Source organism: Ictalurus punctatus, chromosome 27, assembly GCF_001660625.3.
Source record: "Ictalurus punctatus breed USDA103 chromosome 27, Coco_2.0, whole genome shotgun sequence".
NCBI classification, from domain to species: Eukaryota; Metazoa; Chordata; class Actinopteri; order Siluriformes; family Ictaluridae; genus Ictalurus; species Ictalurus punctatus.
The window spans coordinates 12,509,420-12,535,836 of NC_030442.2; the positions used below are offsets into that span (position 1 = coordinate 12,509,420).

At 41.2% G+C, this 26,417-nt stretch overlaps 1 protein-coding gene across 6 annotated transcripts in view; it reads right to left on the reverse strand.

Annotated features, from left to right (window-relative positions):
- Positions 1-5,806: 5,806 nt before the first annotated feature.
- glceb (glucuronic acid epimerase b) overlaps positions 5,807-26,417 on the reverse strand; it is a 71,826-nt gene continuing 51,215 nt past the window's right edge. For 5 of the 6 annotated variants that reach the window (XM_017458600.3, XM_017458602.3, XM_047151478.2 and 2 more), the window contains 3 exons: positions 22,252-22,760; positions 13,560-13,799; positions 5,807-12,013 (listed from right to left, as the gene is read on the reverse strand). In XM_017458600.3, coding sequence (XP_017314089.1) covers positions 10,989-12,013; positions 13,560-13,799; positions 22,252-22,747 — 1,761 coding nt within the window. In that variant the 5' untranslated portion in view covers positions 22,748-22,760 and the 3' untranslated portion in view covers positions 5,807-10,988. Of the gene's footprint in view, positions 12,014-13,559; positions 13,800-22,251; positions 22,761-23,800; positions 24,272-26,417 lie in introns of those variants that run through there. The other variant, XM_017458603.3, reaches the window with a different exon arrangement.

The window sequence follows — 26,417 nt, forward strand, 5'->3', positions numbered from 1 at the left end:
TAGGCCCCTTCACCCAACATTGATGTCTGACCTCATTAGTGCTCTTGTGGCTGAATGAGCACAATTCCGCACAGTCACGCTCCAAAATCTAATGGAAAGTCTTCTCATAAGAGTAGAGGTTATTATAACAGAAAAGGGGGACTCAATGCGGCATGGGAGATATGAAGTGTCCACATACTTTTGGCCATATATTTGCATTTACATTTTGTGACAAACATCATAAGGTTTTATTTCAGTTAAGAATTAACAGCAGATAGAGCCTTATAATACCAAGGTCATGATTTGAGCCATTAATATCATTATTTTAAAAAATAGATGGAAAAGTGGTCTGTATTTATTTATTTATTTGAAAATGTCTGGAAATCTGAAATGTCCTCTCTTCTACTTGCACACTAATGCAAAAGACACTAAAAACATCCACAATGTCTTAGACATCTGCACAGTACTGTAAATGGTAATCAAACTTTTAACCCGTAGTATAGTTGAACTTACAGTGCCGTACTATATAGTCTCAACGCACTGAAGATGGCTCGAGTGGCCAAAAAATCTTCAAGGATCACAGCTGGAGAATTGCAAAAGCTAGTTGCATCTTGGGGTCAGAAAGTCTCCAAAACTACAATCTGAAGTCACCTACATCACCACAAGTTGTTTGGAGGGGTTTCAAAAAACTCTCATCCAAAAACAAACTCAAGGGTCTTCAGTTTGCCAGACACTACTGGAACTTCAAATGGGATCGGTTTCTATGGTCAGATGAAACCAAAATAGAGCTTTTGGCAATAAACACCAGAGAGGTAGCCATATGGAAAAGTACCTCACACCCACGGTTAACTATGGTGATGGCTCTTTAATGTTTTGGGGCTGTTTTTCTGCCAGAGGACCTGGACATTTTGTTAGGATACATGGCATCACAGACTCTATCAAATATCAACAGATATTAAATGGAAACCTGACTGCCTCTGCCAGAAAGCTTAAAATGAGCCATGGTTGGATCTTCCAGCAGGACAATGATCCAAAACATACATGGAAATCAACACAAAAATGTTTGACGGAGAACAAAATCAAGGTCCTGCCATGTCCATCCCAGTCCCCTGACCTGAAACCCATAGAAAACCTGTGGGGTGAACTGAACAGGAGACTCCACCAGTGTGGACCTCGACATGTGAAGGATCTGGAGAGATTCTGTATGGAGGAATGGTCTCAGATCCTGTGCCATGTATTCTCCAACCTCATCAGGTATTATAGGAGAAGACTCAGAGCTGTTATCTTGGCAAAAGGAGGTAGCACAAAGTATTGTGCCAATAATTGTTGCACGCCTAGATTTAAAGTTTTTTTGTGAAATTTTTTAACAAAAAATGAAAGACAAAATTTCACAGCCTTCATTGCTCATATTTACCAAGGGTGCCAATATTAGTGGAGGGCACTGTATGTAATTTCGTTATGAGATTATGCTAAACCAAATATAAAACTATCACACCTATTTTCAGTTGTGTTTTCCGATTTTAAACTTGAAGTTGTCATTCTTTTGGAAAATTCATTTCTTTCTTTCAAACATTTGCTTGAAACCAATCAAGCAAACTGCCAATACAAACAATAAACTATCCAGCTTGTATGTTTAGAAATCTTACATTTGTTTATCATCATGCTCTCAGTCTGAATTGAGAAATAAGTTAGTCTATATTTGTAATATTTTTACTTACACCATCATCCTGGAGGCACTGTACCGTACGTGTATATCCCACTGCTTATGTTAAGATCTACTGGAAACCCCCTTGAGCACATTTATGCTTTTTCAACAAGTTACTATGTGCAACTAAAGAAAATGAGCAACTATATAGAGGTCTATAAAGCTATATTAGCGGGAATCGCTCCTCAAATAAAAAAAGACGAGCAAGTGAAAGGTCTAACCATCACGATGCACACATGCTATTGCAGAGAGCAATGAAGCTGATCAAATGTGCCATGAGCCGGAAAATGCTAAAAACCTTCTGTTGTAGTGCACTGACTGTAGACCGAGTGAGCAAGCAATCCCCCCCTCACTCACACACACACACACACTCACACAACTTTGAAGGTAAAGTTCAACAATTTTTCAAAATTCCATTAAGTTGTCACTCCAGAATGGAGGCATGAAGTTTACGACTGGGAATTGGAGCTGTAGTGGGAGTCAATCGACTTGTGTCAGATCTATCAGGAAGTCTGCTTACTGCATTTCCTCCCTTTACACTCTCAATGCGTCCTTGCCCAGAGTGTTTAGTCTACTCTCTGGAGTGTGTGCTCACTGCATATGCTGCAAGGTGAGAATGCTCAGGCTTGTGTGAGAGTGTGAGTGTGTGTGTTTGGCTTGGTGAGATCTCAGCCTCTCTCACAGATGAGTGAAAGGCACCCGATATTACAGAGGGCACAGTCTGTCTGGAACACACTCACACAACACACACTCCACCCATCACATTTACAGTCTCTCAGGTGCAGTATGGTGTACACGGCTGCCAGTGCCACCTTTCACAGTCTTGAACAGCGCTGCTTCTAACATCCAGAAGGAGAAAAAAAAACAAATCAATCAGGAACAAAAGTTATTGTTCTGAGAATAGAGAAAGGAGATTAAATCAGTGAGGAACAGACAAATAATAATAATAATAATAATAATAATAATAATAATAATAATAATTCCCTGAAATGCCAGTGGTTTCTTTAGATGCAATATTCTGAAGGCCTTTGCATAATTATTGGCATCCTTCAAAAGAATGGGGAAATAAAAAAAAGAAAAGAAAAGAAAATGAATTTAGAAAATAAATATTAAACAATTTCTCTGTTTGATTCAAAAAAAAAAAAAGAAAAAAAAAAGAAAAGAAAAGAAAAGAAATCTGGATCTGCAAAAAGGACAAAGGACCTTTGGGGTAAAACACCAGCTAAAGTATTGGTAAAAGAAGCATGAAAAGAAAACGAAAGAAAAGAAAAAATGAAGGAAAAATAGAACACGACAACAACAACAAAAAAGAATAAAAACAAAGAAAGAAACAGATAGAAAGCCAGAAAATACTTTCCAAAAAAAGAGAAAATATTTTATATTTTAATGCTCCAAAAGGGCAAGGAAGCAAAAGGGATAAAAGAAAAAAATAAAATGATATATTATATTTATATTATATATTATATATAAGAGTAAAAGAAGTTCTTGAAAATCCGTCAACCGTCATCACACAAAGAGCTTTAAACACTAAAGCGAACAATACTTGTTGACCTGCACCATCATATGTTGCATATAAAACTCCAGATACCCATCAGTTAGTACACTCAAGGCCCTGATAAAGTTTAAACAGTTTAAACATGTTTATATTGAAAAGCATTGGAACCATGAACATAGTGTTCACCCAATCAAAGCGACAGTGAGGGGAATGAAGAAGTATACAAAGCGCTTTAGAATTAGTTCATTAATGTACATTTCAGTTAATGTTTTGAGTTTGTCATATTTCAAAATCACTATTTTTCTGCCTCCTAAACGACTTGCTTAAAAGAGGCTCAGCTACTGGACTTCACTATGCATCACAGGAATTACCACTGGAGTAGTGTTGTGATCGGTTGAGACTGAAACTAAAATTATTTGCCCTGCACACACCAGCAGGCGCTTTTTTTTTTTTTTTTTTAAATGGGGCACACAAGGATAATAATACTGATACCGGATATTATGTATGCTGGGGGATCACTGATGCTTTAAAATCGTATTAACCACAATCTGGTTGCCTTTGCTAGAGGTTAAAAACTTGGCCATAGATGAATCTTCAATACACTGTCCCCATACATCCCTACAGGGGTGGAATTAGCACTAGGCAAAAGCAGACAACTGCCTTGGGATCCCAGAAGCCAAGGGACCCCTAAAAATGCAAACTATATATATATATTTTTTTTTTTAATTATTAATGCTAAATAATGCATGCTGAAAATTGAAGTATTGATGTTAAAACACTGGAATGATTTATATTGCTGTTAATTCAGCAGCGACCAGGGGACACTGCTGTGTAGCAGCAAGCATCACAACAGAGAAAGGAAGCTCAAGAATAATCGAGGTAAATGTTTGTAATTTAATAGGGCCCCTAAATAAATAAATAAATCCACCCCCGCATCCAGATCAACATAAGTGTATGCAGATCTCAAAATGTGCTTTGCTATAGAGGATCTGAATCTGAAACCTGTTAGTTTGAGGCTTGGCCAAACTAACCTTAAAGCACCTTAGAGCACAGTCCACAAGCGCAAACCTCAGAATATAAAGGAGTCGGAAATGTTCTGCTCACCTGAGTGGTCCAAGATCCTCTACCAGTGTCTCCAATCTCGTCTTCATTACGGAGAGAATCAGTGCTGTTTATTCATTTATTATTAACAAAATATCAATAGTATGGGTCCTGATAAATTTGAAACCAGTTTGTAGTTGTATTTTATTTTTTAAAAATAAAAACTACATTAAATTAAAGCTAAACAGAATCGCCACATGTATCAGTTCAAGATATGAAAATTTCCATGCATTATTCATGCTTGCTGATTTGCATGAAGGGTACAAATAATTCTAGAGTTATAAAACAATGATGAAACAATACACACACAGCCTTTTTCTGCTGTCTAATGCAGTGTGCCATCAAATATTTAGTTTAAAAAAAAAAAAAAAAAGATTTTCAAAAATATTTGACAATCTGTGAAATGTTGAAGCCAGGATTAGAGCGTTTTGCCTGAATTGTGAACCACTGCAGTCCTGACGATGTGACGTGTGATAAATCCACTTAGCACACTACATGAACACCACCTCATCTCCTTGATCCCTCTCTGTTTGATTCCTGCTCCCTGACACACACACACACACACACACACACACACACACACACACACACACACGAGAGTTGGGGCTAGGCAGGTGATAATCTGAACAGTTAGTCATTAAACCGAGTCCCATGGGGTCAGTTCAACTTCAGAGAGGGGACGTGTGGCACCATGAACTACACGAACATCCTGAAATAGAATGTAGTGACTGGAGGAGAGAATATGGAGAGAAGTGGAGAGCAAAAATATCATGGTTTTACAACAAAGGGTATGGAGAGTGTGAAAAGGTTAAAAGGTTAACCATTTGAGAAAGAAAGAAATAAAGAAAGAATAGGTTAGGAGAGCAGGTGAGGAGAGGAGAGGGCAGGTGAGGTGAGTAGAGGGGAGGGCAGGTGAGGTGAGGAGAGGTGAGGGGATGGTAGGTGAGGAGAGGTGAGGGCACGTGAGGAGAGGTGAGGGCAGATGAGGTGAAGGCATGTGAGGAGAGGTGAGGGCAGATGAGGTGAGGTAAGGGCAAGTGAGGGGAGGGCAGGTGAGATGAGGAGAGGGGAGGGCAGGTGAGGAGAGGGCAGGGCAGGTGAGGAGAGGAGAGGGCAGGTGAGGAGAGGAGAGGGCAGGTGAGGAGAGGAGAGGGCAGGGCAGGTGAGGAGAGGGCAGGGCAGGAGAGGTGAGGGCACGTAAGGAGAGGTGAGGGCAGGTGAGGGCACGTAAGGAGAGGTGAGGGCACGTGAGGAGAGGAGAGGGCAGGTGAGGGCAGGTGAGGTGAAGAGAGGGCAGGTGAGGGCACGTGAGGAGAGGAGAGGGCAGGTGAGGAGTTTTTAGACTCCAGTGTGAAGGGGTGTAAAGTGTGAGGTGTTTGGAGGGAAATGCACTGAGGGTCGAACTGGGCATCTCAGACAGCTAACAGCACAAACAAGAAACTACACTGTTCACTCCTTGCTCTTACCTGTACAACGGCGACGGAGTGAGAACACACAACACGGCACATTTAACACACGAGAGAGCGTTTTAAGAAAAAAAAAAAAGCCTTTATTTTACAATTTTAAAAAGCAATATTAAGCACAAAGAGTGAACTTTGATATAAACTTTTTTTTTCCTGCATAAAAATGGTGGCGTGTGCACGTTGTGCTTGCATTGCAAACTGTGTCCAGCCTCTTGGGGCTCTCGCCGTCTCGCCTTTTTATTGCATATGTCACACGTGACAGACTCCTCGTGGGTCTGCTTCCAGTTCAGGACTGTGCAGAAGACAAGGAAGAGGAGGAGATGAAGAAACAAGAAAAAAAACAAAAACAAAACCCAAACAGACAGAAAAGAAATGCACACAGTAGCAGCTCTCTGAAGAAGGTCTTGCACATTGTCCAGAGGGGGGAAATAAAACAATAATTATAAACCAACGAATGATTAGAATAAATTAACAGAGTGACACTCACCGCAGTTGTGCTTTAACGCTGTTTACACAAACAGCTAACCCTAATTAAAAACACAAAGCAACTCAGATATGAATCAGAGATTCCTGTGACAGATATGCTGCCCCAAGTTTCTAATTATTTAGCGCATAATGCTAGCTGAACAGTTGCACACATCCCCATAGACAGCTGTGATTATTATATTCTCTCCTCTGTATCTCTCTCTACTCTATAGAAATCTACTCTTACAAAACTAAACCATATTACAAGGCATTTCCCCTTATAAAGGAAGGCAGATTCACGCTCCTATTTATATCACCACCATTCATCACACAGCAAGTTACTTAAAAAAAAAATAAAATAAAAACAAAACACTCAACCTTTAAAGACTTTGGTATGAACAAAAGATTTTCAGATCCTCCTAGTAACGGAATAAGATTGTTTCCCTTTGAAGAACCAAGTCCTGTTATAATGCTAAGTATGAAATGTGCATAGAAATATTCATGAGATGAACGTTCACGCCAGTGAAACACCACTGATAGAAAATTGATGTTTGAGGAGAAGACACTCAAAAAAAAAAAAACAACAAAAAAAACAAGAAAAAGAAAAAAAAAAAAGTTGTCTCTTAAGATAAATCAGTCATGAGGCGTGAAGTCTCTTACAGAAAACTCCGCCTAAGAAGCAGCGACAAGGTCCCGAGTAAAACTTCCTCACGTCTCCTACAATCTATTCTGAGCTTTTACTCTTTAAGTGAACAATTCTACTGTTGGTATGTGCGGAGTAAAACGGCCAACGGGCAGCGGGTCAGGCTGGGCAGAACACTGTACTTCTGTGTGTCTTGGCTGAGACTGGGAAAAGAGACTGAGCTCACCAGGGTAAAGGTTCTGCTACTAAGCTTCAGATATCCGTGCTTCTGAGGACCACAAGGTGATCAAGTCAAACACTTACACACCCTCACGCACACACACCTTGGAAAACATCTCAATTTATGAAAGAGCTATGCTGCACTGGGGAAGGCTTTGCACACTTTACATTTCTTCCACTAGCTTGCATTTTGAGCTGATTATTTATCTATAGAAGAGAAAGACAAATCTTTCTCATACCAAGACTTGAATTACATTCTCTGGCTTTTTTTTTTTTTTAATATAATAATTTTGTACTCTTTATAAAAAACAAAAAAAACAAACAAACAAACAAAAAAACAAACAAACAAAAACAAAAAACAAAAACTGCCCTCATGAGTTACTGATAATATTACACTTTCTCTTAAACAAGAGGGAAAAAAAACCTTTGGTAACACCAACATTTTACCAGTAACTAGAGCTTGACCATAAAGGCTTTTTCCAACAGGAGCCAACTGTCAAAGGTCTGCTTTTGTTCATCCTGATATCAAGTTGACGACATACCTCATTCAATTTTTACTGACGTTAGCTTGTTCTGATGATGACTTGCATTCATCATTCATGCATACTTTGCAGCTCAGAGTACTTCTGGTATGTGAGAGTTATATAACGTTGATGTGAAGTCAGGGTAATTACATATAACTGTCAATTAGGGTGCTGAGACTGTTACAAGATTTAGAACAAGCTCAAATATTCAACGACTAAAGAACTTACCAAAGATGAAAATATGATCAGTCATGACAGTGTCATGGCATTCCCGGAAATATTAATAGAAATATACTATAGGTACACTGAACTGCAAAGTCAAAGTCAGTTGTCATGACGATCTAACGCAGCACAGATTTATGTCAACAAATATCTCTCACTTGACACTATGGGGTTATGAAAGCAATCATTACACCCGTTTGTTAGACGCCTTAATACATGCTTATGTGGGTTTTATGTAGGAGTCAAATAACTATTAATCACTGCCTTTAAGTAAAAGTTACCAAAACTTGTATAGCTTATGAGAATCAGTCATTATCTTCTGCTCCACTGAACAGATTCAGTGTAGTCTGTAGTTTGATGTACGAACAGCATACTTCACTTATATGAAGTCAAGCCAGATGTTCTGTCTATCTGCATTCCCGAGGGCATTCGCTCAGCTCGTGATTTAGAGACAAACGCCAACACAAGGTAACGGTTTAGGGTTTAGGGAAAGGGGGGAAAACAAAAATAAAAAGGGAAATGGGTCATGCTACAACGCTGCAATCAACAATCCATAAACTTTCATTGTGTGTCCAATTCAAACCTACTGTGACAAGGACTGAGTAGAAACTAAATAATTAATGTAAACCCTTTAAAGATCATACACATATGTGAAGTGTCCATTTTACATAAAGGAACCAAATGATGCGGTCACTGATATGATGCGAGTGAACAGAAAGTGACCAACACCTAGCGCGGTTCAGAATGTTGGGTTTGTTTTATGAAGACATTTAGTTTCCTACAGCTTTTAGCATTTGGTTAAGATGACAGCGAATGGTCGGTCATGCTACTGAAATGTTTCGGTAGAACTGGAGAGTCTGCAGTAAACGGTTCTCAGTCACCCTGCCCCAGAGGAGCACTGGGGAAATTCATTGGCTCACATTGCTGCTACATGCGGTTCACGATCAACCAAAACTATTATGGATTTAAGACTCAATCAAAGACAATGTCCGAAGATTACGCCTTGCTAGCCCCCAAGAAACAACATTTATGGATTACTTACTCAAACTTTTTCGAAAATAATTTTATATTGTTTTTGTTAGAAGACCAGTGAACTAGCATTAACTACTTCTGTGGCCTAATATACTTTCTCCATTTATGTTTCATATTGGTTCCGGTGTGCCTTATGGTGAGCATGTAAAAAAAAATAAAATAAATGCATGTTTGATTGTTGTGTACTACATAATTCACCCTAAAGTCTTGCCCGTAACATATCCATACCACTACAGCAGGAGCAGATTTACATTAAGATATATATATATATATATATATATATATATATATATATATATATATATATATATATATATATATATATATATATATTTTTTTAAATCACCAACGTTAAATCGTCAAAGTCGTTCAATTCCATTTCAATGCTAGATGCAATGATCAATGTAGGCTTTCAAGGAAATAAGCATGGTCTCTTGCCAATTCACACAGTTAAACTGATATGTAAAGATTCTATTCAAATTCAGAGTTGGCGCTCAGGATCAGAAAATTTCTTATTAATTTGTATGAAATTGAATGAAATCCACGCACGTCTTACTCAATCTGACAAATTTCTCATGAGAGTGGGTTTGGGAAACACACTATATGGCCAAAACTTTGTAGAAAAATGACCATCACACCCATACATGGGCTTTCCCCAAACAGCTACTACAAAGTTTGAAGCACACAACTGTATAGGATGTCTTTCTATACTGCATAATTGCAATTTCTATTCACTGGAACCAAGAGGCCCAAACCTGCTCCAGCACAACACCCCTGTGCACGAAGGTTAGTGTGGAAGAACTCGAGTGGACTGCACAGAGCCCTGACCTCAACCCCACTAAACACCGTTGGGATGAACTGCCAGGACTTCTCACACAACATCTCAACATCAGTGCCTGACATCACTAATGCCCTTGTGGATGAATAAGAACAACTTCCCAAATCCATACTCCAAAACTTAGTGGAAATCCTTCCCAGAAAAGTGGAGTTTATTATAAGAGGAAAAGGGGGACCAAATCTATAATAGGATGTTCATATGCATGGTCAGGTGTCCACATATTTTTGGCCATATAGTGTGCCACAGACATTCCTTGAGTCCTGTAACTCAACAGTTATTTGTTTTTCTTAGAAATGTTAATTTTTTTGGTCAGGCTTTATTTAATCAATACTTTATCATATGACTGGTGACTGGTCAGCCTATCTATAATAATAATAATAATAATAATAATAATTCACAACGAGTAGGCTGACTGAGACTCACTGAGACTCGCTTGGCCAGGCTCCAGGATCAACCTAGGAGCTGTGGTGTCTTTATATTATTTGAAAAAGCGCAACCATTTTAAATACACCAAGGTTTCAAAAGCGCATTTCATTGTGAATATATATAATTTGGCCCAAACCCATGACCTTTTTTGAGAAAACAGAACACCAGTGCTGGCAGCAAGTAGTGGCAAGTTTTCCCCCCAACTTTACCAAACATACAAAGTGTAGTGGAGCACTCAGGCAGGGTAGGAAGGACTCTAATTTAATTGTGGGGCCTGAGGTAAGCTAAGAAATGTGTTTCCATCAGAGTTTACCTCAAACTGCAGAGACAACAAAAAGTTGGAAGCATTTCCCAGGTTACCTTTCCTTTTGACCAAAAGACTTTACTTAATCACTTATACTGAGGCATGGAGGTTGTATTTTCCCAATAATAATAATAATAATAATAAAAATAATAGTTATTATTATGATTTTGATTGACATCTACACAAGTATCAAGAGAGAATTTTGGAAGAAGTTTGTGATAATCACTGTGATATACCCACGCCTAAGTGTGTGCAAACCTATCTAATCGTGCTGGATACCTCACTGGCAGATTTAGGTCAAGCAAATCCCCACCCCTAATTAAACCATAAACACTTTCGCCATAAACATTGCATTTGTACTTAATTAGAGCCTCCAGCACAGATTAGTTTCAAGCCCAAAAAACCCCAGAGGTTAGCCATGTCTAATGGCTGGAAACTGCAGCAGGATTTAGCTAGACCACTCCGGGCTTTACCCTCAGTTCTTACTCCATGGGCTAACTCAGCTTCCCCTCAGGGATTGAGGCGTTTTATGCTGAGTGCTGGCGGGTATTTGTCCACCATTGCCTGCAGCTCTAGTTGTGCTTGGCTCGTCCTCCTTTCATGTAGCTTTTCCAGCGCTTGGAGAAGTCCCTGAAGATCGGCGAGTCATCTATGGAAGCCAAGAGCTGCAACTGATTGATGTGCGTAGTGTGGTAGTCCCATCGTGCCAGGTTGGGTGCCGTGCCTAGCATGAAATGACGTAGATCATAAATGGTGCCCGAACCAGTGTCGTAAAGTGGCACCATGGCCTTGAGCGATTCCATGCCCTTGGCGTATAGTCGTGCTGCCTCGCGTCCGTCCCCTTCACTTGCTGTCTGCGCCAGGTCATAGAGCCCAATTAGAGAGTAGATAAAGCCATTGAGGACGAATGAACTTGGTGTGGTTGGATACTCTTCGTACCATTCGTACTTGTTCATAAAGACGGCTTTCACACCATGCTTCTCAGATGGTACCTTATAAGGACCCGTGGCACGTAGTGCTGCTTTCAGGTATGTCTCGTCCTTGGTGAGTAGATACGCCCTTACCAGGGTAGACATAGCCTGGCCTTGTGCCATTGCTGAGTACCAGCCAGGCTCCAAGGGTCGGAAGCCCTCACCTAGTTTGCGGGTGACCATTATTGGCCAGCCACCACGTTCATCCTGGTTCTTCAGTAACCAATCACTGGCAGCAAAGAAAGCAGCCATGTGCGCTGTAGTGGAGATGGCCACGTTGTCAATGGCACCTCGACCATGCAAAACCACTTTGACCACGCGCCGTGGCATGGTCTTTGTGGTTTTGACGGCCTTGGTGTTGGACAGGCCAATGCCCTTGCGCAGATCAGTGAGGAGGTCTCGGGTCACTGTGGTCCAGGCTGAACGTGGCCCGATGCCATAGGTGATGGAGCGGTCTTTAAAAGTAATGAGCTGACTGGTAGTGACGTAGTGGATAACAAATGGAGGCCCCTTCTCCGTCGTTTCCAGTACGACAGACACGCTGCCATTGGAGGCGAATTTCAGGTCAAAGGAGATGATGAAATCCTTTGTGTTGCCAAGAGAAAGAGAGATGCCCTCAGAGTTCTCTGCAGAATCAAAGGGGAAAGCAAGAGTTAAAGAATTCTACTTTCAAAATAAATGTCCTGCAGTCAGTTTCTTACTTACTTTGTTAAAAAAATGACACAAATAGATAAAACATGCACACATACTCCTGCACTGTTTAACTGTATCAGAATGAAGTCCTGATGGTGCAGGGTTCACATATATGTCACTGCTCCAAGTAGGTAATTAGACCAAGAGGTAGAACGCAAAAACGAACACTTGGCCAAGATCCTAATATGACAGGTAAAAATGAATTTTTAACCAGGAAACTGCTGCAGGAAATTCAAGATATTCTCGTTGGCCAAGCCTCAAACACCAGTCATCTCTATTTATTTGTGCTGCAGAATTGCACATTCAAAACTTTGTCCAAAATTCATCTTTCTCCATTAAACATGATTTATACTAAAGCATCTCTTCTTGCCTGCGGTTTCTTTCTCCAGTTACAGGCAATGAATGTTTAAAAAGAAAGGCATGTATGAGGCTATCCTGAGATGGGTAGGGAAGGTGATAAGTGTAAAGGAGTAAGCTGGAAAGGCCAAGAGAAATAAAATAGGATGTTTTAGGGAGATACTGGACGATCAGCATCACAGTGTTCATTTGTGTTACTATTCAATGCACTCATATAGCCATTACTTAAGGCAATAAATAGGGTAAATAAATTTGTACCACTCTCCTCTGATTAGCTCCCAGTCAATAATGGATGAGTGGAGACTACAGACAGTAAATAAGTGAGGAGAATGTGAGAGATGAGAGAGCCACAAAAGAAAGGGCAAGAGTCACTAAAACAAACAGATTGCGAGAAGAAAAGAAGAGAGAAAAGGAAGACAAGGGACACATGTCTAATTCTGGAGTACAAGATCCAGCGCATCCCAGCAGGCGTTGCTCAAAATCAATGCACTAGGTGATGACACCAATTACTACCCGCCTGCGCAATAGCCCGGCTAATTCTAACGGCTATTGATTGGATCAGTGCTAAAAAGCCACACTGTATTATTAACAACAAAATACATATTGCCGGCCAGAGGGCTGGTGCCTCAGGAGGTTCAGCCTGGTAGCTAGCTTTATGCGTGCTCGCTTTAATGTGGTACAGACATTGATTTTGCGGAAGAGACTATGAGATGCAATGCAAAGCTGCTGATTGGAGAATTAAATGAGGATAAGATTGAAAGAGGAATTAAAACCAGGGAGAGCAATAAAGGATGAGCACTGGAAGCTTATGGAAAGCTGGGGGCTTGGGCTGGATGCTAATGGTTATAATGAAACTCATAATTAGGCTCAAATAAACATGCCATCATACTATACAACCCAAACAGATGTTTTAAATATAGAGCTTATGGGGGGGTGGGGGGGTATTTTTTAATTAAAGGAATCTGGAATTCTCCATCATAATTTAAATGTATGGATGACTTGCAGAAATGAAAAGGAGAATGAGGAGAAAACAACAGTCTTGACAACCATTTTAGTTTTCTGGTAGGAATATAAAGAAAAGGAAAAAGAATACTGAGGGCTTCAAGGTCCCTGTGTCAGTACCTGGAGCATTAAACAGACGGACGGTGGAGGCTCGGGTCTTGTCGTAGCTTGTGGTCAGAGTGCAGCCCTTGGGAATGCTCCATGTGTTTGGCTTGCTGTTGTGCTCCTCAGCCGTGTCATACACCTCCACATGGGGTGCTCGCTCCGTCAGGTTCTTACTGAAGTGACTCAGACCATACTGCGCTATCTGGATGGCATAGAAATAACCCTGAGGACCCCATTGTGTTGACAGAGGGACTCCTGGAGAGAAGGAAGAAAAAAGAAAAAAGAGAAAGAGAAAGAGAGAGGACAAAAGTTATAGATTCCATTGCAAATGCAAAATATCCATCCATCTTCAACCTCTTACTCCTTCTTCCAGGGGGAACCTGGAGCCAATCCCAGGGAGCATCGGGCACAAGGCGGGGTACACCCTGGACAGGGTGCCAGTCCATCACAAGGCACACTCACATACACACTCACACACCCATTCATACACTACAGACACTTTAGACACGCCAATCAGCTTACCATGCATGTCTTTGGACTGGGGGAGGAAACCGGAGTACCCGGAGGAAACCCCCGCAGCACGGGGAGAACATGCAAACTCCGCACACACGGCCCCGGTGGGAATTGAACCCCAGACCCTGGAGGTGTGAGGCGAACGTGCTAACCACTAAGCCACAATGTGCCCATGCAAAATATCATGATTTAAAAAAAAAAATTAAAAAATAAAATAAAATAACTGTTTTCATGTTGTTTTAGAGAAAATAGTAGAGCTACAGTTTTTAATCTTACCACATCAGCATAGTCACCCCACAACTACTAACAATCAGAGGTACAATGGTCACAGCATATACTTATTATTACTAGGCTTTTGGCTAAAGCACAGGTTCCAACCTGGAATACCCCCAATCCTGCAGATTTAAATGTTTTCCCTGTTACTAACATACCGGATTCAGCTAATCAGCTCTTCTCGAGTTGACGTGCACATGCGTTTAATGCTGAAATACATGATGCATAACATACACTTTATGGCCAAAAGTTTTATGGACACCTGGCCATAATGCACATATGCACTTTTTGAACATCCCATTCCAGATCTAGTCCTCCACTATACTGGGAAGGCTTTCCACTAGATTTTGGAATGTGGCTGTGGGGATTTGTGATCATTCAGCCACAAGAGCATTAGCGAGGTCAAGTAAGGAGACATCGGGTGCAGTCGAGGTTCCAGTTTATCTAACACAAGGGTGCTCAGTGGGGTTGAGGTCAGGGTCCTGTGAAGGCCACACGAGTTCTTCCACTCGAATCTTGACAAACCATGTCTTCACGAACCTTGCTTTCTACACAGGGGCACTGTGATGCCAGAATAGGTTTGGATCCCTTTGTTCCAGAGGACGAAAAATTGTAATGCCACAGTATACAAAGATATTTAGTGTCAGGTGTGCACAAACTTTTGGCCATACGGTGTATCTGTTTTTGCATATTAACTCAACGATCAATGCTCAAAAGCATAAAGCATACAAAATAGTTGAAAAACTCAATGTTTGTACATGCAACAGTTTATTTTTTGTTACCAGGACAGAAACATTTTTTGAAAATCTATATGACTTCACAACTTTCGACTGATCTACAGTCTCTTTTATAGCAGTACATGCCTCTCCACTATGCGAGACAGTGATGAGGGTGAAGGATCGTCGTCAATAAAGGATGGATTCTTCTTCTAGCTTTCGAGTTCTGTTCTACAGCCGTGGTTGCCAAAATGCACAGGTCAATAACTAACCAAAGGCAAGAGACAGCTGCTACGCCTCTAGATTATAACTCTGTTTCAGGCATTGGGAGTGTTCACACACACATATTTGTCTTACTATCCATGTGAGGACTTTCCATTGACATTATTAATGCTTTGCCTACACTTAAATCTAAATCGAATCTGACCTTAACTTCTGGAACCAAGATGAAACATTTTCGCCTCTTACTTGTTTAAATAAAAGCTGTAGTTTTTGTAAAAGAAAAAAAAAAAAAAAAGTTTTCCTTGTGGGACCAGCCAAAAGTCCCCCAACATCAAACAATCAGATTTTCCTATTCTTTTGGAGATATTTTGTTTCCATCAAGAGATAAAAATGCCCACACACACACTCACACACCCGAAGACCCACCCACACACCCATACATACACACACAGCAACAGGGAAGTGGGACAGAGATAAACAGATCAAACCGCAAGAACACACAAATGCCCTAATAAGATCCACTGCATTCCCCGAGGCCATTTTCCAAGGAGTGTGTATGTGTGCGCACACACACACACACACACACACACACACACACACACACACACACAAGTTGTAAGTGGGACCCGCATTAGGAGTTAAATGGAGGTCTCAGAAACTGTGTCTGGCCTAGATTCTATTCAGAGCCGAATATTTGTCTGGAGCAGATGAGGAAACTCTGTGCCTCTCTCATACTTCTATAAACAGTACATCCTGAATTTATTCCCTCTCTTTTTCTATATTATTCTCATTATCCACCGCTCCTTTTTCTCCATCCTGCTCTTCCTCATTTAGCACAGCCCAGCGTGTGTATCCCATCACGCGGCAGCTCTGCAGCACAGGACTTATTAGTGCTATATGAACAACAGCCTAATACATATCATGTTTGAAATAACATCTGGAACATCTTGCAGAGGTCACCATGACCAACTGACACACACACACACGCACACACACACACACACACACACACACACACACACACACACACACACACACACACACACACACACACACTCCGTGTCTTTATATCTCTTGTCTCCCGTTTCACACACCCCCCCCTGGATGCGCACAAAGACGCGCACCCCCCCCCGTGTGTCTCCGATTTCAAAGGAAAAACCTGCACACACCCTGCTCTATTTTCCCCTGATTTTACACAGACTTTCTGTTCCCAATTTGCACAAATACGAAACCACTTATGTCCTTCATTCAGTCCATGAAAAAAAAATCTTCAAACAGCTGAAATGCTGATGATACACACTTCAATTCCTCTTCACATTTAACGCATATACCCTGAGAACTGACACTTCTCTAAACAGTGTCCTCACAGAGAAAAGGAGAATCGGGAGGAGCGTTTCGCAACCTTGAATCAGCCCCTCAAGGCCCTCCTCCTCCTCCCCCCTAGTGCAGTAATTAATAAGGTAGAGCTCCTTAAAACCCACAGCAGATCCGCAAGGACCTCCTGGAGCCCATAGCCTCGGCTGTGAGTAATGGACAGAGGCCGGGCGGTGCGGGAAAACATGCCAGCGTCCTCTCGAAATCGGCCAGGGACGAAATGAGAGCACTGAAGTAATTCACACTCCATCAGGTTTGCCCGGCCGTCGGATTTATCTCCATTTAGAGACGACCCAATTTCTCCATTGAACACAGAAGATTACACCACAGACCTGCCCCTTCAAGATAGCTATGTGGAGAGGAAAAAGCTTAACCATTTAGCACTCTGAATGCACCAATGGAAATTTGCTGACAGGAATGTGAATGAATAACAGTCAGATGGCTCCAAAATGGTTTCATTGTGAATTGCAGAAGAACGACAAAGTGAATGCTGCCAAGAACGCGCAACGTTTCAGCAATTTCCCCCCAACACCAGTGTATGAATATCACACCTTCAAGCTATAACCGGTTTTGTTTCTTTTGTCCACTAGTTCTAGATCCAGTCTCAGGGACTCGCTGCCCTGAAGAGTTTCACATGATCCCAACCCACCTTAACAAAACACACTGTGTTGGCTCTAGGGCTGTCGAATATCGGCTAAAATGAATCCGCATTCAAAGGCATTTCAATATAAAATCACAATGGGTCAGCCAATATTATTACATAATCACCTAACTGAAAATATTTAACTGAATTTTCAAAGATCACATTACAAAGAAAACATTACAAAGTCAACAGAAAAATAACCATATGTATTTATACATTTCATGTCATAGCTTTTAAAACAGATATTTACTGATTTTTAAAATTTTTTTTAATGTATTTAGAAAACGAACATCATTGCATCCATGCATTTTATTCAAGGCCCTTTTCATTCCCATTTTGAATGAATAAAACGCTGAGGAAATTGCGTTTCAATGGATTTGGTGATTAAAAGGGAGAAAATAGGACCTTATACAGTTGAATGCAATGTCTGAATAATTACATTCTTTTGAAAATTCAAATAAATGTTCAAAGAGTATAAATAGACTAGTACATCATAATAGTGTGTGAAAACCTGAGCAGAATGAGAATAAATCCCACCTGTAGGACATTTCATTTCTTATATAGTGGTAACAATAATGCCCAATTCCTCGGTTCAATCTAAAACATAAAGCACATTAAGAATGTAAGCCTTTAGTAGAAACGTGGACACAGACCTTGGACATGGACCAGGAGTAAATGCGAATTATTTTTATACGCACATTAAATACTAGGGCTGCAAGATTATGCTCAAAATGATCATCGCGATTATTTCGATCAATATTGAGATCACGATTATTTATCGATTTTAGGGACAACATATTTTTATTGCACTTTCACATTTAAATAAACAGACTGCTGCTTTCACCTCCATGTTGTGCAACATTCCTGCTAATGTACAAATCTTTGCATCAAATTAGACCGATCCTTAAAAAGTGCGTCATCTCATAGAAACAAATTAAAATACAATTGTACCCAAAATATAGGACAAGTAAAAATAAACATGCCATCAATCAAATGAAAATATGCAATCAAATACAACAACGCAGCCAAATCACCCAATACAGAGGTGACGCAGAGATGATGTCATTTTGTACCGGAACCCGGAAGTTAGCATCACACCGGTTCCCTCGACAAAAACCCAAGAGGAATTTCCCATAGGCTTTTGGATAATTGCAAAAAATAAGCTCTGCGACCAGCAAAGGTTTATAATACTAACCCGTTTTCACAAATGAACACAACTTTTGTGAAGTTTGAAGCCTAAATACAATCGCCAGAAATAAACAGCTCACCGTATGCTATAAACGAACAACACCACGGTCGCTCGACTTCAACGTCACCATCGCCAAGTTCTGACAACTTGAATTAAAAACATTTTCCATAATACGGATTTACTCTGTGTATGAATCTTCATCCAGGGTATTTTTTTGGGAATACCGGACCCAGTTTATCTGCAAAGACGTTTCCTGTTCAGCGTGATGACGTTTAATGTCCACGACAACGTCTGTAGTCTCATTCAGCAACTTGTTAGTGTCATGATTTCCCCTCATACAAGCGCTGGAGCTCACAGCGCGCTCTGAAACCTGAAACGAAGCTGGCAGTGTGAGCGCTAAAATGCTAACTCGTTTCCAGGTTTTGGCATTACAAAATATGACGTCATCCCTGCGCCACTCTATGGTGAGTGGCTGTAAGTTTAGGAAGCGCTTGATTTGATCTGCAGCGGAGTTTTCTATGAGCTGAGGATGAACTTTAAACGTCAATATCGCAGTCGATCATGTTCATGTAATCGTGGGCAGTCAAAATCGTAATCGAGATCGATATTCGATTAACTGCGCAGCCCTATTATATACACATTTTTTTTGTGTGTGTGAAAACAGACGTTCCTGAGCTGAATTATGGTTCTGTTTGTATGTATCTCAACCAGAAGTAAAGTTACAGCATTTTAAATTGCCCCAAAAGTGAAAAAGAAGAAAATTACATTCTAACTGTGGCGGAGAAGCATCACAGACATTTAGTAGCTGATTAAAAAGTCATTAAGCACATGTCTGTTTCATGACAGCACGCAGCTATGCAAGTACTTCAAATCAAATCACTAGTGAGGTGTTAGACATCTTTAGGCAGGCTGATTGTTTTTACCATTGTGCTTCTTAAACTGGCTCCTTAACACAATCTTCACAACAATACAGCCAAGGCCAGGGGCACCCAATTTACTGCTGGGTTGGAATGAAAACCTGCACCCACACCGGTGCAGATCAGGCTGGTTAACCCTTGGTCTAGGGGGTATCCACATTGTTTTAGTGAAATACGTGTCGTCTTTAAGCAGAGGTGTCAAAGTTGGTTACAGGAAGAAATGTACGATTTTGTCCAAAACTCCACTCAAAAAGCCACCACCTAGTTTCCGTTCCAATGACTGAATGGAAAGCTGAGAGCATTTACTGCCTGATCATTTTTATTTATTTCTTTCCTCGGCAATAAACCGTGATTAGTTTGTAGCTGCAAACCTCAACCTGAATATGATGCCATTTAATGGCAATATTTTTAGTGTAATAGCGTACAGTGTGGAAAGACGCCAGCATTAAAGGATAATGGATTAGTTTGCGTTTTTGACAGCAACATAAACAGAAAGAGAAATCATTCTGAGTACCTCTCAAGTAATTATTGTGCCAGCAGTTCATTCACAGTAAAAACAGGCTTCTCGAAACCTGGAAACATTAGATCTGTTAGTTTGTGTGCTGGCAGGAAAATATTTAAAAGGGAACAATGCGGTTGGATGAAACGGTCCGGACTGCACAGTGCCGCTACGTTAGCCCTTTTTGCTTTAATCTGCATGTGCATTGTGTACTGGGACTACAGTGTCTGCAAACAGCAAAAGGAAAGAGTGGGAGGCGGATGTGCCAGAGTGAAGGACAAAGCAGGAGTCCGAGGAGAGCTGCTCCTCCTCTTATTTGGCAGCAACTCTGTGCCTGTGTTAAAGAGGGAGTAGCGCAGAGAGAGAGAGGGAGAGAGAGAGAGGGGAAAGAGAGAGAGGGAGAGAGAGAGAGAGAGAGAGAGAGAGAGAGAGAGAGAGAGAGAGACACACACAGAGACAGGGAGCGAGAGAGAGAGAGAGAGAGAGAGAGAGAGAGAGAGAGAGAGAGAGAGAGAGAGAGCGCTATACGTCCAGCAAGAGATAAATGCGAAGGGAACTTCACTCTCAGTTCTCACTGACAGTGATGGAGCACTGTGACTGAGATGTCTGATTACACCACATTCGATGCCAAGGAGAAAAAAAATATGTGTTTCTTGGACAGAGTGATGGAGATGCCAAAAGACACGACTGAAGCAGCAAAGAAGACCACTCGGAGCAGACGCTCTTCCTCTTCTCCTGACCCAGCTCACCGCAGTGAAATGGAAGATGCATGTTCGTACAAGCACAAAAAAGGTTCTACATTAAGTTTGGGGTCACCACAATCAACTCCTGTAATCTAGTTGGATCAATCTCAGTTTAATTTGCTTAATGCGAGTCCATTGATGGTCCATTACTCATGAGAGGCTAGGGGTGGATTTACTTAAGCTTGCCTTCCCGGAAAACTCTTACCAGGGCTCTAGGGCTAAATGACTATTTATAGCCCACCAGCAACCCCAGGCCTGCTTTTCTCTTTATGCTTCTCTCTCTACTTTTCTCACCTACACACCAGAATTAAGTGACACATCCATGAAGAAAAAAGAAAAAAAAAAAAAAAAAAAACCGCTGGGAGAGAGGGGAGTATCAGATCATTTTCACACTTATATAGAGAACTAACAAAAACAGAAAATGTACTCAACTAAATAGAGAAAAACAAGCTGGTGGTTCCAAGAATGTAACACACCAATTCATTTTCCACACAGAACTATCATTTTATGGTTATAAATACTGTATCTAAAAGCGCTTAACTTGATTAAACAAACTGCTCTTGCAATGGCTGGATGTCTTTGTGCAACCACTGCACTTGCTCTCTTTAAATGCTGGGCCTCATGAGAGAAAACTAATACTTTCAGCCAGCAAGCATCTCTACTTCTCAGGTCACAAACCTTCAATTTGATAGTTTTTTCCCCCCTCCGTGTCAGGATTTCAGTCACCCACCCACACAATGGTCTAAGCTCTGAGGCTGTATACTCCCAGAGAATATAGTGTCAAATATTTAAAATGTTTATATCTTATCAATCCTGAGTGGCTGCTAAACATCCAGCAAGACACAAGACAAGACACAAATGTCCTGTGGAACAGCTCTGTGATTGGTACATGCTACAAAAGCTTTAACTTAAAACAGAACCGCCCACTTTACAATGAAAGGTGATCAATTCTGGCAAGGTAAATGTAGGTATGTCACTAATTATTTATTTCTTTGCAGTAGAGGTGTGTGGAGAGTGTTTTTAATACAACTCCTGTAGGAATTCTGACAAATCCAACCTAACCCTGTCTGCACCTGCAGTTAGCTTTCTTTATACCCACTGCTAATATTTTTCTAATGACCTTAGTTTGTTCTAATCCCCTAAAATATAAAGAAAAGTCATTTCAAGTGACTACCCTAACCAGGATAAAGCAGATACTGAAGACGAAGGAACGAATACAATAAAATATGCAATCTTTCCTTGTCCTACAAGTTTCATATACTCATTCGTTCCTGAAAGTATGAGAATGAAAACTGCCCATCCCAGCACCTTTTTTTTGGTCTACCTTGAGATCCTAATCCCGATACATATGTCTACTTTGTAGTGCACAGCTTTATAACAAAGCAATCGGAGATTTCCCTGGGTCTTTATCTGAATGTTCCTCAAAATATTTCTCTCACTGAAAAGAGCTGTAATTACTGCGGAAACTGTATGCTTGTCAGGTGGTAATGTCATAGACTGAACATGAGTAAAAACAGTTGCACTGTTATAACCTTCAAGCTTTCTGCTCTACCACTCAGCCTGCTATGAATATATACATGGCATTACAGGTATAAACAGTATAAGACATGTAGCACACCTTCTACACCACTGATGCACTTCACTCGGTCACGGACCTCCACGTTGTACCCTTCGAAGGACATGAAGACACCGTTGGGGCGGTAAGGCTCCCTCTGAGTGTACACTTTGGAATAACTGTGTGAGAACTCGAAGCGGTCATAGCCGTCATACTGGACCACTTTGCCGTACACCTCAAAGTATTTCTCCATCCAGCTGAAGGGCATGTAGACCTCCGTGCCCTCACGTCTCCCTTTAATAGTGACGTCATCGTTGATGAGGCAGTCGATCTCCTCATATCGGACTCCACCACCGACCACTGGAGGGGCCTCGGGGGGCTGGGCCTGCTGCTGAAGTCCGGCTGCTCCGGGACTGGGCGGGGCTAAAGGGGCCCGCGGCAGGGAACGTAGCACCTTCTCATTGGTGCACCTGTTCCACAGCACCACGGTGGCGAGAGTGAGAAGGGCGCAGATCACTATCAGGGTCTTGTAGTGTACCCGGGAGGCCAGAAAACGCATTCTCACTCCTCACCTAGAGAGAAAAGATCAACACACATTACATATCAATTCACACTGAAGGTGTCAAAGTCATGAAAGCACACGTGATGGGTTTATCATTCTTCTCTGAAACACCTGAAAAGATCCCCAAAGGGTACATGTAATTAAAACGAACTAGTCCTTAAACAGAACCTCAATCACTGCAAGGCTCATTTGACCAAAACGTTTAGAAAACACTTTCCTACCAAAACTTGGATTCATGGTGCAATTTAGGACCTGGATTCAAAGTGAAATTTGTTCTGACACCCCTAATGTGAACCCTTAACTTCATGTCAGACAGTTAGACAAGCCCATTTAAAGCCAAGCATCCAGATTAGGGCTGTCAGAATGAATGAATTTCACTATTCACATTTACATAATAATGCTTTCAAATGAAATAAAATATTCACATTTGAATGTTTAAAACGCAACGTTTTATTTTTAGCTCAGCCTACTGATTTTTATTCCTGGCCAGGCGAACAAAATTCCTTGGAGATAAAGGGAGGGAAAAGCCGCCTCTGCTGATTGGCACGGCTTGCTTAATCTTTATTGGTGCAAACTCGGTCTAGATCTTTGTTTCACTGATCTGAAAAACACCAAAATAGACAGCGCTCTGAAAACCGCAATGACGCATCATTGCAGTATGGCAGTGCCACTCGTGATGTGCAGATGTTATTTAAAATGCATTCCACTAAGATTTCAGAATCTCATTAAGCTCCTTTATTATGCAAAAAACAAAAAAAAAACAAAAACAAACAAAAAAAAACAAACAATCATGCTCTTTATGAATATTCCTCAAGTCCAACATCCATATACCCTAAAGCATTCTGGTGATGATCAGGAATTTGGTTAAAGACGATCTGATGCATTCCTAGATCATGTTAAGCATAGTTTAAAAGGCCTAATCAATATCAGTCCTCATAACATGAATACTCAATGAACGTGCCCTGACAGGAAGAAAATTCAATATCTGCCCACCATCTTAGCATACGCCTCCAGAGCTCCGAGCTCCCGGCAGCATACTGAGCAGTTTACCTTGTCTGAGCGCGGAGCAGCCGCCAGCCATGGGGAGTTATTCTGTTTGCTAAATTTGTCTTTGAGAAAGAGCAATCTGTTGCACCAAACGCAGAGACTAGTGTCTCCTGAGAGACCAAATTATAGTGGCTGGATATGCACCAGGTCAAAGTCACCTACGGGTGTCCTGCAGCGCGCGCGTCACTGAAAAACTAGTCTAACTGGCAAGATAAACAGCACAGCAGATGCAATTCCAGCTGCTCCATATTCATCGGCTTTTTCATGCTGACAGACCGCAGCTCTTGCTCTGATTTGAGCACGGCCTTTTAATCGAACGGCGTGGTAAACAATGGCAATCAGCAGAGGCGGATTTTCCCGCCCATCATCTCCATGGCATTTCATTTGCCTGGCCAGGAATAAAAATCAATAGGCTGAACTCCCACCACTGCTAATTACCGAGCTTGCACCGGCAGAGCAGACACACCGGCAACAAAGGCATGACCGCGAAAATCGTTAATACCCGGCACCTGTGTGTAGGCTAAACCAAGCCTAAGGTGAGGGGCCAGAGAATGAGCAATCACACAATGGGCTCGATCCATCTAGCCAAACAACAGGCTGTGTACACACTAAATTAAACTGATTGACCTGGGAGGCTTAGCAAAGAACTGATTGAGGATTAACCGAGTAGAACAACAAGAAGCATGGTCAGACTTTGTGTTGTTGCACAGCACCAAATATTTTATAAGTTCACGAGGGATTCATATGCTGCTTCGAACCACATCCTAAATGCTCTCTAAACAGGTCTGCGTTCTACCAGCAGCCTGTCGGAGCTAAACAGCATAAAATATTGCCTCATAAAAAAGGATCACTCATATTTGCCAAAAAGGCACTGCATATAGAGAAAATGAAAGATCAGAGCAGACCGAGTGATCCTTCACTCTCATTTCCACTCGGATCCTCTCTCCTCTCTCTACCCACTGCTGAGGCTGCAAGGAGGCAGCAGAGCAAAAGAAAAAGATAAGCAGCTCGTCTCCTTTCTGAAGAACTATAAATAATTTGATATTTTCACAGCTTCCTCGGGAAAAGAGACAGAGTTCAGACTCCACCACTTTCACAAGCCGTAGGGGGAGACACTGCAAGTCGTAGAGCGGCGATGTGGAGTCAGGCCAGGCCATGATCAGGCAGCCCCGTGGATGACATGGGCTCGACTGCGTGGCCGCAGATGTGCCCTGCGACGGGAATCATTTGTATTCAGCCCTGCTAATGTGCGAGAGGTATGGCTGAGATCGGTGTAATCCTGAGATCAGATGCCACAGCAGTGTTGCGGAGATGTAATTCGAACCTATTTGAACAAGGTCCAAGTATTTGGACAAGCTGCATTTTAGAGAACAAACTACAAGCTAAAAAAAGTAACAAAGTTCCATACGTGGAAACATGGGCTGAAGAGGTGAGGACTTAGATTTTTTTTTTTTTATTCGTCCTCAAAGAGGAACTTTGTTTTCACCATGAGTGTGTAGAAAACAAACACCACCATACATATCAACCATCAAAACAATCAGAGGGGAGAAGGGGACAAAAAAAGGTTTTTTAAAAAAAATAAATAAAAGAAAACATCAGGATCATACAACAAATGCCAGAGCAAAAGATGGCATCACAATGACTGATTACCTAGGTGGTTAATGCTCGTATAGCCATAGGAACAAAACTCCTACCATAGCTGGCCTTTCTGCACGTGCGGCCAGAAGAAAGGGGGTTGAAATACTGATAAAATGGGTGGTCTGGATCATTTAAAATTGTGTGTGACTTCCGGAGCGTATATGAAAATGACAGTCTGATAAATCAGGGGTGGGAATACCAATAATTTATCTAGCTAAACTAGTAATCTTGAAGAGTTTGTTCTTACTGGTAACTTAGAGACTTAGTCTCAGTAATTTAGGAATCATGGATAATTGAATCAGACAGACAGTTTTTCCTGTAGTATATTGCCAAATATGCGATGGTCCCTCCTTTACTTGTTACCAACTGTTGCAAACATATCGCAAACCTTTTTTTTTAAAAAAAAAAAAAAAAAAAACCTAGTGACTTTCAGGCTTCAAAAAGCTTGTTGGGTTACGATGTTCAGAAGCTGATCCCGTCAATAAGTGGTGCAGAATACAAGGAAACACAAATAGCCAATTAATTACAATCTTTAAGATTTTGAACTCTTTCACTGCCACAAGTTTTAAGATGTATCAGATGCTCTATGGGCTATGGAGCATCTGATGCTGAAGATATAAATGACACACCTATACATGTTACTGAGAGTATTGTAGGCATTGTCAGAACTCTGATAACACTGGACCATTAGTATGCCACCCCATTTCCACACCTCTTGATCCCTGATACATAACCTTTGGTAAACCTTACATCATTACACTCTGCTTTTTTTTTTTTAAATGTGTGGCAGTACTTTTCTGCTGGAACATTATTGCCAAACCTTGGCAATACTAGATATCAAGTATGAAGTAGAATTTCCACCCGAGAGCTGAATGCACCTGAATCATTTATTATGCGCTCCCTCAGACAGCTGCCTATCCCCTCTTCAACCTCATCCATCTGATTCCCACTCTCCTCCTTCGTCTCGGTTTCCGGTGAGACT